The following is a 17388-nucleotide window of genomic DNA, read 5'->3' on the forward strand; positions in this document are numbered from 1 at the left end:
TAATTGGTCTGTCATTTTCAAACTCCTACACAGAAACCGTTTTAAATACTAAACACCTAATAAAATATATGACGTAAAATTATTAACCATGCAATTTTCTCTTAGAAGAAAAATGTCTGACCAGCTCAAAGGAAAATTAAAAAATGTAATTCTCAGAAATCAAATATTCAAACGCGTGGCAGTGGTGTTCTACAAAATATTTTACTTCACACACAGCAGTTAAAAAATACAATTATTTTTGCTTCGATGCGATAGCTGAAAAGATGTTGGGTTTATAATGATGTCTTTTGATTGTGACACGATAACTGTTTTGACTGTGGACCGAATTAGTCGTGTAGCACATCTATAGATCCAAAATCGAAAGTAGATGGTACGTAACATTGGTGGGTGAAAAGTAGTAAAGGTAAGGTCAAAACCGGGAAAACCCCCAAAAAAATTCGGATCGCGTCGAAATTTTTGGAGAACATTAATTAGGCATGGCTCTATTCACATATTGCCTCAAACCAAAATTTCAACGACCCCCCGCTCCGAAGAGATGAGAATTGGAAGTTTTTTTAAATTTTATGATTTAAGAGTTGGAAATTAGTATGATGATAGTCTACCTGATAACGTGTGTAAAAAAATGTACAGTCAACATTTTGCGTGGTTAAAAAATGTATTGTCAATTTTTCATATGTTTTATAACAGTTATTTCTACTCAATAGAAAAAGTTGTTAATGTATTAGTAATTAATTTCAAAGCGGATAGATAGCGCTGTGTAAGTTTACAAATATTGCATTAAATTAAAGGATATTATATCTATTTATAAATAAAAAATAAATAAACATTATGATGTATCTAATGCGGTGCACACGATAACCCAAGTGCGGATTTCAACAAAATGGTGTAGGCAGGGCACCATACCGTAATATTATGCGCTTCCGCGAACATCAATTCTTACAATACACATTTCGAGACTTGTACAGTTATAGTGGCTCGAGCCTAGAATTGATGTTGTTAAGTTTGTAACTAACGTCGTTAGTTTAATGGCTAAACTCGAATATTCTCTAAGACTCTTTTGTACAGCCTTTACGAACGCACGCCTTCTAATGTGGCTGGCGAAAACAACAAAGTCTAACAGTTATAAATTTCCGATCTACGCAATCCGCTTTGCACAAAAATCAAAACAATACTCGGGCTCAAAACGGTTACATATTACACAGCGGTTAAGTTAAGATAGATGCTAAACTAATCTTATTTTCGGAAATAAACGGCGAGGGAAAATCATAATTTTATTGTAATAAATAAAAAACTATATTTTATATTAATATCCATTCAGGCTTCCCGGGATTGAAGAGCCTCTTGATAAATAGTTACCAGCTGCGACATTGGACAACAATTCAAAGTTCAGTGTACGGTTCAAAATAATAAACTGAATAAAAACTTTTTGGGGTACTTCGAAGGAATTTCTGTACACTGCGTGCCAGTACTGTTCTTTATTCGCAACTTAGTGCTGATGGAAGCTATAGTTTTTTTTTTTTAATTTATCCGTGCCACTACAATAAAAGGCCGGAACGAGAAAAATTGTATGGGATGGTTAACCACAGCTTCCACGGAAAAAAATATATGTATAATGAACAAAAACTATACAACAACTTACAAAATTCAAACGCACTTAATACTTATAAAAGTCATAGAAGTAGTAAAATGGTTATCTATGGAAAAAGTTTTGATATTAATTGAGTAATTTTGTTGATAGTTATTCTTTTGAAGTGGTCGACATAAAATGTGGTTGGAAAATATTAATTATTATGGTTCGGTAGCAGACAGAGATGTGGGAAATATAGGGAAAAAGCCACTAGGGTTTTCCCCTATTTACATAGGTCGTAAAGACAGTATATTAATTTTTATTCGTGAACCGATTCTGCGATAAATAATGTTAAAAACGATTTTTTTATTTTATAGGCTGTTTTAGTAGTTATACTATATATAATATAAGTATAGTAACAGACAATAGAACTATTACACTGGCGCACCAAAATAATAGAATAAATAGGTCATATAAGGACTTAAAATGTTGAGTAACACCCCTATAACGTATGTTAACGCTGACTTCTCGTTCTGAATAAACAAATTTTAAACATGTTTTTTCCTTCAAAACGTCAAGCATACTATTACAATTGGCTCAACATAATATCCTATCAGACTTTTTTGTTCTATGCGCTCTTTGCATCGCCTAACACACGCCCTATTCGAGTTATTGCATAGTCTCAAATTGCTGTTATCATTTATTCAAAGGGTAGGGTGAGTGCAGTGAATTTTAATATTGTTAAGATATCCGGATGTGAGTGGGGGATAATCGCGGAGCAAAACACTTCAAACATAACAGCAACAATAAAAGCAAATATTAAAAAAGAGAAGGGTATTCGAAAACGTTTTGAAAGGCGTGACGGCGGCATGGCAGTAGGGAGGGAAGTCGTTAAGACGAACGAAGGGAAACACTATATTGGATGTATGTAACGGGCTTTTAACAGACCTAGGGTGTCGTCGTTTTCGACCCTCGGCACAGGTTCACATATACACACATACTGCATGCATAATGTTATATTGGTACATATATATATATAATATATTATGTATGGTCGTTTAAAAATATTACAACTGGCCAACAGCAGAAAACATAAAACGACTTTGTCCCTTTTATCACGACCAGGGTCACTATTAATCGTAATGTTGAACGTTTTCCGTTTGTAATTTAACAGTGAAAATCATGTTTTCCAAATATTTTATTTCTGAACACTTGGCCAGTTTCTGAATGACACATAAAACAGACTTGGCCGTCTTCACTTTATCCCATACGAATGTGGTCGATCATTCTTATCCTCTCCTTTTACGCTTATCTATCTGTCACCGTCATTTGTCTATGTCGTTTTTTTTTATAATCATAATGTCAATCCATTCGTCTTTGGTTTACCTCTACTATACAATCTCTCTTATCGATATCTTTACTTCATTCGACATGTATTGACTTGCCAAACCACATACCAATCTCTACTCCCTATTCGTTATAGCTAGCTGCAATTCGTGACGGTTCGTTTTATAATTAAATATTATTTAACAATTATTGTCGTTTTCCTAAACAAGTGCGAATTAACGTGACTGGATGAAAATTTTTCATTTTGATACGTCATATGTGTAGTTCCATTACGGCATTATAATTATAATTGAATATTATCATTGAAAAATTAACACAAATGTAATATTGCGTGGTGTATCATTTGCTCACGAAATATAAACGTTTTACCTAACAACGTATATCGCATGTCTAAAAGTCGGATATTTATTTATTATGTGCTCGTGCGACGCTAACGGGTTTCTGCGTTTTGCCAATCGTTCAAAGTGAAATCCCGTAGGTAGTCTTTTCCCGTGTATAGATCAATCCACGTGGGAGTAGGGGTTAATGCCAGACATATGTATACACCTACGTTACCACTAGCAATGGTACGCGGTCGCAAACCCAGCCAAGAACGCCGTTTGCCAAGCCCATCTCTTGGGAAATTCACTTTAAGGTGCGCACTGTCTCCGGCCTCGTATCATAAAAGTCTATGCAAATATTATACTGCTACAAAAATAAAAAATAAACCCATTTAAACCAACTTGCATCAGTCAGCTGAAAATTATTATAAAATATGTACTACGAGTGATAATCATTTTTGATCTCTAAACTTTATATTATGCTTGCCCGTTTTAGCTGGTAGTGTTTCATTTTTAAATTTAAGACATCTTTGATCTAATCGTGTTTTTTGCGTCTAAGTGGACTTCCAAAAACGTGTTTTTTATATTAATCGGATGTAAAAAGAACTTCATAATTTTCAAAAATGTTATGTAAATTTGTAGCAAATTTTTTTCGTCCCTCCGTCGCATTGGCTTATTTAATTCAAAATAATAACATCAGTATAATAAACAAATCTGTTTATTTACAATAGTAATTTGAATGCGTGGTCGATCAAAGCAATAAGAGTATAAATGATAAACTAATAAAGTAATTGCATTTCAGTTCATGGCCATAATGTTTGAAACTCTGGTGTTCTTGCTTCTTTTATTTTTATTATATCGGGGTCTCTTCTTTATTTTCCAAACCATTCGTGCACGTACCTCCATCAAGGAAAATAATAATTGTCATATGAAAAAAAAATAAATTGCTTAAGGTACGAAAAAGACGTATTTGTGGTGGTGGAGAGAGGGCTCGTCTCGACGAGGATAAAAGCGAATTAACCCTAGCATTAGACAACCGTTCGCCATATCCGTATGTTTGTGCACTAATATAGGCAGTGCTCACTTCAAGAGATGAAACCCTCCACCTCTCCACCGATCGTTCGGTTGATTATGATCGTGGTTGAATATATAGAGCTTTATATAAAATACATGCCGTCTGTTTCCTGCTCGACGAGCACGTGCCCATATGTGTGTGTGTCTTTGACTTCAGATGGTTCAATTTATATTGGTTCGTATACACGAGGATTATGTGCATTTGTGCGCGGTTAATATGAAAAAAAAAGCCTTTTCTTTTTGAGAGACGATAACGGTGGAAATCGAATACCTAACTCATATTATATCGACACGGTCGAATGATCTATTTAAATAATTCCGTTTTTCTTCTCCCCCCTTTTTTAAATAAATATACAGGATGATTTTTTTTTATCATGGGCCGCTCACATATCTCACTGGCTTTAAGAAATAATTTTTTTTTTTTTTTCATATAACGTGATCTCGATTTTCTAAAAAAATGTTCATGCCCCTGCCACTCACCCAAACTTATTATTTTTATATCAACTTTTAAAACTTAAATGGTAACCCATATATTTCATTAACTTTTTAAATTGAGAACAATGTACTACAAATTTTGACTGGTCGATAACCAGTTATTATGTTATTGGAGTTTCAAGTTTAGAGCAGGAGGAGAGGTGGAGTGTAGTGTTATTTTTGTCTGCGCGCACTTTCCCTCCCGTCCTAACTTTAAAACTCTTATAACTTTAAAAATAATTATCTGAAACTGGTTATCAACCAGTCAAAATTTTTAATAAAATATTCTTAATTTAAAAAGTCAATAAAATATTTAAGTTATTATTTAAGTTTCAAAAGTTGTTATCAAAACAACTAATTTGGAAGGGGGGTCGAAACATAAAAATTTGTAGAAAATTGAGATCAAATTATTTAAAAAACCAGTACAGTGCGGTCGGGGCATAGTGGGGACGGGAAGGTCACAGGCTTACAAGAATTATTAAATCTGAAAGTGATAAAATCACTTTCGAAAAAACGCTTCAATGCAAATCGGTAGTTAGTATTTTCAAGCCAGTACAGTCCAAACCAAGCACAGTATAAACCAGCAAAGTTAGAAAGTATTAAATTGAGGTGCTGTATTTACAAATAAGCATCAAAGCGTTTATTTGAAAGTGATTTTATTTAATTTTATCACTTTTATTTTTAATAATTTCTGTAGACCTGTGACCTTTCCGTCCCCTCGTTGCTTTGATTCCATTATGCCTATACTCTATTGTACAAGTCCTTTTGGATAAAATAACTTTCAAATTAACGCTTTGATTTAAATTTGATACAATTGACGTGTGCGGGCATACTAAATAAATGTTCCTTATAAATTTCAACTCGATCCGACTTTTTTTTCTCGAAATTATAGCCAGTAAAAGTTCTAACTTAAAAACTCGTACGGCTTTTTTTTTTTTTTTTTCAAATTTCGTCTAGTAAACTTTTTCAACTTTTACCCCCCCCCCCCCCCCCAAAGTACCAACTAGATGAAATTTGTGAATTATAGAGTTGCTTTTCGAAGGAATTGGTCTAGTATTAAAAAAGTTACAGTGTATACAGGTAAAAAAAAACACACACATCAGAGTAAAACCAATACCTTCGCCACTCTGTATCGAAGCTAACACACTATGACAGTAAAAATTAAATTATTAATTAAACCCAGCGAGACATTGAGTGGTCCAAGGTAAAAAAATCTATCTGTATTAATGTATTGCGAATCGTTTTCTTAAACGGACATTCTTAAGTACGCCGTGCATTATCGATGCCCACTTAGTACCTATGTCTTACATGTGTGCTTACTACAAGGGTGCGGTGATACGCTTTTGTGCGTCTAGAGTAGATGTTATGTCGCGCTTGTGGGAATAACGTGTACGTCGGCCACTACTGTGATATTACCCGCTTGTATGTTATCCCTCAGGAGATAGCTACACGAAGAGGGGGTGGTCTTAGAACATACAATATACAAATTGAAAAAATTCATTAAATTTAAAACCGCCTGCGATCTTATGTATTTTCAGTCTTTCTTTGTTCGACGCGTGTCAAGTGTCAACCATACTTATTTACAGTACATACACATTGCTCGTCCGGTAAGTCAAGATAATGTAATACAACTTACATTTTGCGTGTTGTTCTAAATTAAATAGAACTGGTGCTATGTCAGAATAGTAGAAAATCTTAAAATTTAAATAAAATGTTATTACATTACTAAATTCGGGCAATAACGTGTTTTACTACTAAACATACCTATTAACGTGCAACATACGATATTAGAGAAAATTTGCAAAAAAAAAAAAATCTATTGGTTAACGAAAATATTTTTTGAAAAAATCTATAAACTAGTTTTTATATAATTATTAAATATTTATAAAATTATTTAGTATTATTGTCTAGCTATTGTAAAAAAATGTTTTTGAGTTGTACACTATATTAATAAGTGATTCAATTCGACAACATACAATAGTTGTTTGGCTTTTACAAGATAATGTTAGAATAACATGTACTATTGCGTAGCACAATAAAAATGATTGTGAAAAAACTATCTAAACAGTGCGAGAACGAGTTAGCTGTAAAACTAACTAATTAAAAATTTGTCCACTAAAAAAATTCTTATAGATATTTTCCAATAATTAAAATGCGCATGCCATCGTCATCTATTTCCAATTGGTGGACATGTCTTATTTCTGTCTTAATCACTTTAGTTACATTTACACAGATGTAATAGAAATAGTTTTCTACTTAAAGTTTAACATTTATTGAGATAGAGTCTAGAACTTTAATATTAGATTTTTAACAAAATGTTGATCTTTAAGTCCCTTTTCAGCACAAAACCATTACTTCAGTATTTCGGTATTTCTATCATGATTTGATGGACTAGTCCCGTTTTCACATAGGACGTTTATATATTATAGTAGAGGAATAGAAATCCGGAAATAATAAAATAATTATAATTTTGGCGAAAATTGGACAAGACGTGTCTCGTCGTAATAAGGAAATAATACTATGATTTTTGCATAAGCAATTAGTGATTCATATAGCACAAACGGTATATCAATACTTCGTGTCTTATATTATATTGGTTTGATGGACGTATTATGTGCGGGCATTATTCATATTAGAAATATTACCACGAATATAATATTATAATGTTCTCAGAATACATTTGTAGATGTTTTCGAATGAAACCAAACACCTTTTTAGTTCACGAGAATTTAATATTAAAGTATAAATAAAGTAAATGGGACCGACCGAAGCATTATTTTCAAAATAATATGCATAATGCCTTGAACACAAACAAAAAAGTGAACCCCAACTCAAATATTAATGGAAAAAATAAATTACATAAGCCGGCTCGTCGTCAAAGATCTTATATATATATATATATATATAATACTTACAGACTACTGTCCCTTATATTATCAGCCTGTGCGCTGTTTACATTTTAGCGGCTTACCGGTACCGTTAAGCTTTACTGTAAACTTGCAACGTTGTATATACCACCAGTTCAACTAACTGCCGCGTATTCGTACAATTGTTATGGCTCTTTCTCCACTCTCCTTAGGCCGAAATCGGTTATATATTTTTACGAAACTCCAATACGTCATATTTTACTAAAACAGAACAGACTTGATATCAGAAAGTCCATTCAAGTCTGCCGAACCCCATAACCTCTACACTGTCATGGTCGATCGCCTATACCATCCGACGTACCGTACACGTGACATAGTTCACAGTTTTTACAACAAAAAAATATTCACTTATTTTTTTATTGTTTTTCTTTTCAGATGATTTGTTGGACGATCAAGAACAAAACGGTCCCCAAGACCCAAACAAGATACCCAAGTTCATGACAAAGCCGAACGTTTTCCGTGTCGTTATCAGAGACACGGTCGTGTTACCATGCGACGTGTATAATCCAGGTAACTCAATAATATCATAATTGGAGTATACTAATCAGATGATATTCCCCTGACTCCTCTGCATGGCGTTCCCTATCATGTAACATTGGTTTTATTCATAATATATTATACCTAGATTACATACTGTGTCATGTACATTTACCTAGTAGGGACTTTTTTGAAGTAGCTTGTACGCAATCCCTCCGCAATGGACAAAATAATTAGTAGTTCTTATAAACACCGTTTAGCGTCACGGTAAAGAGAGTTAAAATCGTATAAATTGCTTTTTGTGTTTTCATTTTAGAACCATCATGAATGGAGTAAAATGCATTAAGCTAAATATGTATAGTAAAAAAACGTTGGTAATGGCGACGCTTTGATAACGTTTCAAAAAATAATTAAATGTAAACTTAATTTAATGTTTAAAAAAAAATGATTTATACCGTTTAGATAATATATGTTTGTCTAAATGGTTAAGCTCTTGTCCCTCGTTGAAAAACCATTTTTTTACCGAGTTGTTCTCTAAATATACCCGTTAAGTAATATAGGATGTGATATGGCCTCATAATATGGTTATAAAGAAAGTATTATCATTGAGTACCTATATATTGTATATACAAAATAATATTATACTCAATGGTATTATTTACACTTTAATTTTGTTGATCGATACGAATTCTTTGGGTTCGAATACTAAAACAGTAGCTCACTCGAATCGATTCGAGTTCAATAAGTTGACATTTTACTTTCAACAGCGCCCTATTCAAATGTATGAAAAGAATATATTTTTTTAAAAATGTTTTTTGGTGATAAATGTTGACTAAAATGTACATCGTGAAAAAAAAACACAATTTCAAAATTAAAATGTACCTACATTTAAATACTAAAAACCCATTTTGTTGGTTTGGCCCAAAGATTATTTATTTGTTTACTTTTTGTAAATACCCAAATTGAATTTGTAATACTACTACCGTATAATCATTCAGGCGGGTGATGAGCAAACGAAAAATATTTCCCAGTCCGTTTTAATCGCCAAACACTCGGTCTGTATAGCCGGATAGACCGGACGCCTCTATGGGATACCATTCACTGCTCGATGTGATCCGGATTTTATTTCCATCAATTTCATTAATGCGTTTTAAAGAAAACAAAAACAAAGCTGTGCCATTTTAACGCCACGATCGAGTTATAGAGAATTTTATACGATAAAAAAAGTTTATTATGAATATTGTTTTTAATTATTATTATTATTTCTACACTTATTTACTATGTTCTAAAAAATACGCATACGACAAATTATTCCAATAGCCTTTAATCTCCATTATTATTTTATTTTTTTGTATAATTTTGAGAGCAATTATTATTATTTGATCTAAAAATGGTTTTAATGAATTCATTATTAAATTAAAAGATCAAAATAGTTTGTACTTTTTTTAATTAAAAATATTATTTTTAAGTGAAGTTTTAAACAGTACCTTTTAAATGTCGAACATATTTATTTAAACTATTTAATTTAGAATTATATAATACAAAATATAATGATAAGTTGATAATTAGTTTTGTATAAATACTTCTAGAGTTAACTTGAACAATTATTAACAATTTAGTGAAAAAACGATTTAGTTTGAAACATTGTTAGCTAAACTAATTATTTTACAGAAAAATTGCTGTAAAGTAAAATTTTATTCGCAGTGATGGTTAACTGCCTTTGCTTAAAATAATTTCGTATATATATTTTAAAATACATTTCTTGTAAACAAATTAAATAATTTACAACTATTATCAACTATTTTACTAAAACTAAAATAATATCTTATAGTGACATTAACAAATTCAAATGCATGCACTCGACTGAGTATTCATACAAAATAAGGGTGACACTTTTCACGTGTCGGCAACGCTCCTTTACTTGTAGATAATTACACATAATTAATTACTAAGATAGTAAATCAGTCAATTACTTGAAACAATTAAACACCTGTCATCTTGTTTGATACAATATTATTTTTATCATTATATTTCTGGGTTGAATAACATAATGCGCTCTCAAAGATTAGATGCTTTCAGTGAAGGCAATTTTCCAACAATTATTGTTATTTTTTGAAAAGAGCATGACGAGATTATCGTTTTCTTATCCTAGTCTCATCTTAGATAATTTTTTTTAATAAAACCAAAAAAAATCTGGTCGGTATTACTTCAAGTTGTTTAACGAAACGAACGGGTTAATGTCTTAAAAGTTTAAAATGCTTATTATTTAAAAATAGAAATCTTCATTTTAAAATAATTCTGTTTCTTTTTATGTATTACTTAATTACCTAGAGTACCAAAATTGTATAATCTAGATCCCAATAGTCAAAATCATTATATAAATAATAATAATTTTTAAAAAAACTAAAATTTTGTATATTTCTAAACATATTTAACATAATTTTAAACAATGTGTACTATATGTATTTATTGGTTTCGTATGTTTCTTTGTGATTAACTTTGTGTAGATATTTGAAAAAAAATTCAATATTTAAATCGTATTTATTCAATACGTTGTAATTTTACGCTATAAAATTCATTATATTTGAAAGGTCATATTTAGAAAGGTCATATTTCTATGTGTTTTAAAACACATAGAAAGCATGTTCGACAAAATTTTAAAATATTTTTTTTTCTGTAGGGGGGGGGGCTAGCGTTTCTTTTATTATATTATTGATGTTAATTAAATAAACTAAAGTTCAAACGAATGTGTTTATATTAAATGTAAAACTAATAACGAGACGATGTTACTTTATTTTATTGTTAATCAGACTTTTTGGTAGCGTTCTTTTAAAAATAATATTTTTTATTAAGAAACAATGTGGTCTTTGCATTTAAATTTTCTCATTGTATACCTTGTGGTTATTATTATGGATAATATTATATTTCTTCAGTCTGTTTGTTAACTGCAAAATTATTTTACTTGTATCTTATTCTAATTTCGTTCTTTCCGGATGGGATGACATGATGCTCGCACAAAGATTAGGCTCCTTTAAAATGAAGACAATTTCCCGAGAATTTTTTTTTTTTTCAATTACATTTCTTTTTTTAAGAACAACAGTGCGACTAAATTGACATTTTACTTGTCTCGTAAGAAGGCATTATGCCGTAGACTTTAATCAATTTTAACTTCGGTTAAACTTACCGTAAGTGGTTTAACAAAACGAGTCAGATAAGTTTGGGCGAAACGACAAGTATAAATTGTAGAAAGTTTTATTAGAAAATATATTTAATAATAGTTAAATGACTATACAAAGTTGCTCATATTATCACGCATTATCTGCGCCCAGTTATAACTAGGTTTTTATTGATAACAATAGCTCTCTTTTGGCTAATACAAATATTTGAAAATTTTTCGATTTACCATTTACTAGGTCATATACATCTGGGGTGGGTTCTTTTAACTACACCTTTTTGTATCATACTCTGAACGAATATGTTTTTATTAGTCCAAAGATATTGTCGAGTGCTAGAATAAACTAAAACCAGAAAGTTACCAAAAGTTGTTGAAACATTAATTCAACCTTGTTTATCCTTACCCGATCTCGCCGTCTTATAATATCGTTTTCCAATAACTCGGAGCAATAAAAGTAAGTTATTATGGATATTGCATAATATAACATGTAGTTTAATGTACTATATATTTTTTACTCGTTTAGTAAATAAATCGACAACATATATATGTTCATATATTTCAGACGTCATTTTTCAGTTTTGTTTTTGTCATAAAAATGAAAATAATGATGTCTTTTTCAGTTTTCACGCGGCTGAACAATATTATGTTTGTAATAATAATAACTGCGGTAAAAACTTTCTTTTATAATGATATTGACGAATACCTATTGCTAGCCTGGTAAGTCGCTATTCCTTGTGGCTTGTTATTTGGAACCTTATAGTTTCTATACTCATAAAATTATTCCATTTGCCTGACCACACCAATATCTTCGTTTTAGTTGTTGTGCAAAAAAACTCGGATATTGCTTTGACCCTAACGAACCGTTTTGAATGATTGGTGAACGATTTATTAGAACACTAACAGGATTTTACAAAAGCTGAAAACTATTTGAACACTAATAATCTTCGACTCCTCAACGATAACATCACAGATATTACAGTTTTAATAACAGCTGTACCTAGTTAATATTCTTCTGGCCATAATAATTTGTTTCATTAGTATGCCGGTTCCGAGGGCAACGCTGCAGATAAGTAGCAAAAGTGTAATCTTGTCACTTGCCATCTCACGACACTTGTCTATCATTTCTTGGTTCTTTTTCTCTGTATCCGAACGTTTATTTAAATTCATTCTAGCTGTTCGAATCATCACGGAAAGACAACGCTATTCCGAATGTATGCTGTAGGTCGTAATTAAGGTTGAGCTATGCAAAGCGGATGGAAACCAATTAGACCCGTTTATTTTTATTATATTGTATGAAATGAGTAAAGTCATGACATTTCTGCATAATGATTAACTATAACGAAGTGAGCTTGGGAACTAAGGTGCTGTCATTTATTAATAAATATGTCTTTTGGCTGGGGAAATGTCAAAAATTTACGTCATTAGTGTCCCGACATCGTTTTCCTGGCACTAATAAGGAACAACTGATTACGGATATTGATAAGAGACAGCTGACAATGACTCCTGATAGGGTAGGAGATTTTCGATGGAGAAAGAGGATAAAAGAAGATGAAAATGAGCATGCACATGAACATGAACTGAAGTCTACATATAAACCATAATACAATATAGTTATGATCCAATGTTTTTCCTTACTTGAAATTACAATGTCTTATAACTGAAATTTTAAGGTTCGAGTAGATGAATCTTAGATAAAAGGTGCAAATGTCAGTTTTTAGTTATTTTAATTAAAAACGTTTTATCGTGAAGTGTTAAAACATAAGAAAGTTAAATAAAACATAAAATTTAAGTATTAAACAAATATTAAACCTAATAACAAAATGTGAAGAAGCTTTAATGGAATTGAAACTTACTCACAATATTTAAACATTTATTTACGTGATCTGAACGTTTTGTTTTTTAGTCAGTCAGTGAAACTCTGAACATATGAATCAATTTGTACAAACAGCAAATTAAACACCCTAAAAATTTCTGAAAACATGTTGAACAAAATGAATTAGTGATTATTAACCTATTTAATTTGTGGGTTACAAACATTTATACACCACTTCCCCAACAACACAATTAGGATAAAAAAAGTTCCCATCCCATAAATTTCCATTGTGCTTGAGCTATTAGGGTTATTAAAATAATAATATTTGTTTTATATTCTTGAGCTGTTATAATGTTATCAATTTTCAATAATAATTGTATGTATTACTTAAAACCACATTTGAATGTTAGGCGATATGTTCGATGATATTTTTGTAAAAAAATTGAAATAAACAAACACACAAATGTATTGTAAGTTCTGCTTGGAGGCTTTATCGTAGCGTATTGAATTTGCTTATACGAAACGTTGTACTACCGTTTTGATAAAATATGTATAAGTACCATCACACACTATAATATTATAAGTATCTGGACGCGTCGTAAGGTTTTCATGACTAATAGCGGCTAAGCACGCGATATCGTTTTAAACTGTATTATATTACTCTTTTGGGTTGTACTCCCACAAGGGCCGTGGGGTCGTTACGGCGACCGGACAGTAAAAATGCCGTGCCGATGACGGTAGTAAAACACCAAGCCTTTTATTGAAATTAAAACCGCCTCGACACCACATGCTCTCTAGCTGTGTTAAAAAAAACATAACAAAATAATCGCACCCCTAATCGCAAACTGAATTTCCTGATTCTAAATTTACAGAAGTCAAACTAAAAGTCTTATTTATATTGTTGATTGTGTAGTGTATTCATAGTTCATACAATATGCACTTCTTAATGATGTACAACTTTTTGGTAATAAAACTAATGTCCTTGTAATGCGTAAGGTCATGCTTTTGGTATCAACTATCAACGATTCTTAAAACGACATGTGACATCAACTAATAAAAGTTTTAAATATTATTTGTTGTTAATTAAATCTATTATTTTGTAAGCTGTTAGGTATTTAAATGGAACATTGTTTAGCCATTATGCAATTATTTTTGTTATTTTTAAAGTGATATGATTTATATTCTCTTTACTGATATACATTTTAAGAAACAATTACAAAATAGTTATTTATATCTCAGTTAATATTTATTTGGCACCTATCTCTAGTAAGTGTTCTGGGGAAAATAAAACATTCCTGAAGGGCATGTTGGCGGATTTTCAAAATAATATCTAGTAACGAAATTATAGCTATTTGATTGTATAAACAAAGTAGGTTCATAAAATAATAAAAAATCAGTTTAATTAATTAAAAATCCAACAATGGACATCCTTCAGGAAAAAAATCTATATTCTAAGAATTTAATAATTTATGTTTTTATTTTAAGCTCATTATGAACTTAGCAAAAATGGTTTGCGAGGCTTAATTTAAGTTAGACAAATATTTAGAAACGTTATATTGACTAATGTGATATTCTTATTAAAAACATAATTATTTATAAAGAATCCCCAATGCTGTACTAATAAAATATATGAAATTTAGTTTTAGCATTGATTATAAATATTTATAATCAATGGTTTTAGCTTAAAACTAAGATTTTTCAAAAAATATCCTATAAGGGGGTGCTTAATAAGTAGAGTTGTGGATTCTACAGTATTTTGTATTAAGGAGTTTTAAATTAATTGTTTTATGATATTATGCTAGTAAAAGAAATATTGGAATTATAAGTCTTATGAAAAAAATCTACTACCAATCCATTGAACAGCTAAGATCCATCTTAGTCGCGTATTCGCAAAGTCACATAAAAATCTTTACTTTCAAGTAATTGAATACTTAAGACCTACAACAACATCACATCAAATAGGTACCCCAAGGGTGCTTAATATATGGCATCCAAGTAATCATACTAATTGAATATCGATAAATCGACCAACGACTCGCTTAAAGTGAAAACATAAAATTGTTTGAAGTATTGGGTTATAAGAGTTCAGTAAGCACTACATTTATTTTTAGGGATGAAGCACCGAAACAGACTAATTAAAAGCTTTACCACCTATCAAATGCTGTATAAAGCAACATTAATCGATATCGATGGTCAATAGATTTATCCATTACTATTTATTGTAACCCACATAATTGTCGCATTGGTAATGGACCACTTCGATGGCCGTCTATTCAACTACAATAACTGTCGCTTCAAAAGCATTTACAATAACGGTTGCAAAAACACTGAATGGGAGTTTTTTTATATTACATAAATGTTGGAAAATCAATTTTGCACTTACAACTATTGACAGTACGACCGTCAGCGTTGGCATTTTAAGTCTTTAATTATATTACCCTTTATATTTTTCCAAAACTTACTTGTGACCGTACTCATTTGTTTTATGACAGTTACTGGTTTCCGTATATTTAACAAACGTGTAGTGTATGTTTGTGAACAGTAAGCCGAACTCTTACTGGATTGAAACTCTTACTTCGAGTGAAACCATGCAATCATTTCCCGACTTTAAAATGCCCATTTTAAAAGTTAATTGTTTCCGATCGTTAGACACAAAACAGAATACTCTGTAAATTGAATATAAACAAAACTCACCAAGCTACACTATATTGCACTATGTTTTATTTAAATTTATCGTGATATTTTACTCGATTTGAAATGTATGTTAAACCATTGCAGTTGAATCAAAATACGGAGTTTTGACACAGAGCTGTAGAATAAAATTCGAATTTTCAATAAAACCGATTCAATTAAAACGTGAAAGTATTTGTTTAGTGGAAAAAACTTTTGAATAAAACATAAACAAAACATCAGCAGCTGTAATGGTTTACCAAATTGTTTTGCAGCACCGTTTCCGCTATTTAAAGCTAATTTATTCAAAGCGCCACAATGCTGAAACTCGACCGAGTGAGTTATTTATCATATTATGTATGCATGTAGGAAGGGAAAAGCAAACCTATTAAACAGCCAAAGTTACTTGCTGTTGGTTTTTTGACGGATCTCAATTTTGTATAATCCATTACGCTGTCATCGCTGACGAATCTTACCATAACAATTTGTTTTCCCCGTAATATGTCGGCGCTTCTTGAAATTTATATAAGATTATTATATCGCATATATTTTTTTTTTAGTTTGAGTTGGCCAGTGTAAACCGTATCGGTACACAAACGTCCGGAATAAAACTATTTTTCAATATTGCTTCCCCTGTTGCACGTGCACGGATTTATAATTTTTTTTTTTCAAACGTGTCATAAACATATTGTCCATCTCAAAAAAATAATAATAATACAGGACAGTAAAATAAAACATGTTTATATAAATTTACCTATCAACTCTCTCGACGGGACGTAGGTTTTGATAATATTTTTTTATATTATCTAAACCGTTAAAAAAAAATTAAAATCACACCAGTCGATTGAATGAACCCATGTAAGGTCATATGTTTTGTTACGAAAACCGATTAGAAGCTCAATTATTAAATTTGAAATGTCAACGAGAGCCCGTTGTCTTATATTCTTCATTTGATTAAAAACTATTTTAGCTATTATGCAATAAAGACACTACTAAAATCATTGTTATTTTACTGTTTTATTTAATTATTTTCTTAATAAATGAGTTAGTATTGTAGCGTAATATCAAAGCATACTTTTTTTTTAACAACTTGAACTTTTTATTTTCTTAGGTAACCAATGTACAATGACTGTATCAACATTTTTTTCTAGCGAGTGGTCGTTGGTAAAAAAAGTATAATTATATCACAGAGCGTTTTCGACTATGATTTACTGTAGCTCGATTATTATATCATAAAAATATGAGTAATTTTTTTTAAACGACATTATAGTAAAAAAAAACATCAGAAATGTTTACTAAACATTTTATAATAGCTTATTTGACAGCTACCATTTATATATCATATTAATATAATATTTATAAGCATGCTATTGGTCCAACTACAATGGTGAATTCTTCGACCATTATTTATCCGTTTTTTTTTTACTGTGCATTAATTGGACAGTAAACAATTAATTAGACAAAAGCCGGAAGCATCGGCTGCGATTTTAACAAAATGTCTGCCATACGTCTTCCGGGTAATTGCAGTGGGTTCAGGGGGATCA

At 31.0% G+C, this 17388-nt stretch overlaps 1 protein-coding gene across 2 annotated transcripts in view; it reads left to right on the plus strand.

Annotated features, from left to right (window-relative positions):
* LOC126844956 (opioid-binding protein/cell adhesion molecule homolog) overlaps positions 1 to 17388 on the plus strand; it is a 254319-nt gene that overhangs the window by 188453 nt on the left and 48478 nt on the right. For both annotated transcript variants that reach the window (XM_050583479.1, XM_050583480.1), the window contains exon 2: positions 8085 to 8219. In XM_050583479.1, coding sequence (XP_050439436.1) covers positions 8085 to 8219 — 135 coding nt within the window. The remainder of the gene's footprint in view (positions 1 to 8084; positions 8220 to 17388) is intronic.

The sequence above is a fragment of the Adelges cooleyi genome, unplaced genomic scaffold (genome assembly GCF_023614345.1).
Source record: "Adelges cooleyi isolate 19-005CV unplaced genomic scaffold, UGA_ACOO_1.1 ACOO_flye_CR_arks_rails_tigmint_CR_PRNA_651, whole genome shotgun sequence".
Taxonomy (NCBI): Eukaryota; Metazoa; Arthropoda; class Insecta; order Hemiptera; family Adelgidae; genus Adelges; species Adelges cooleyi.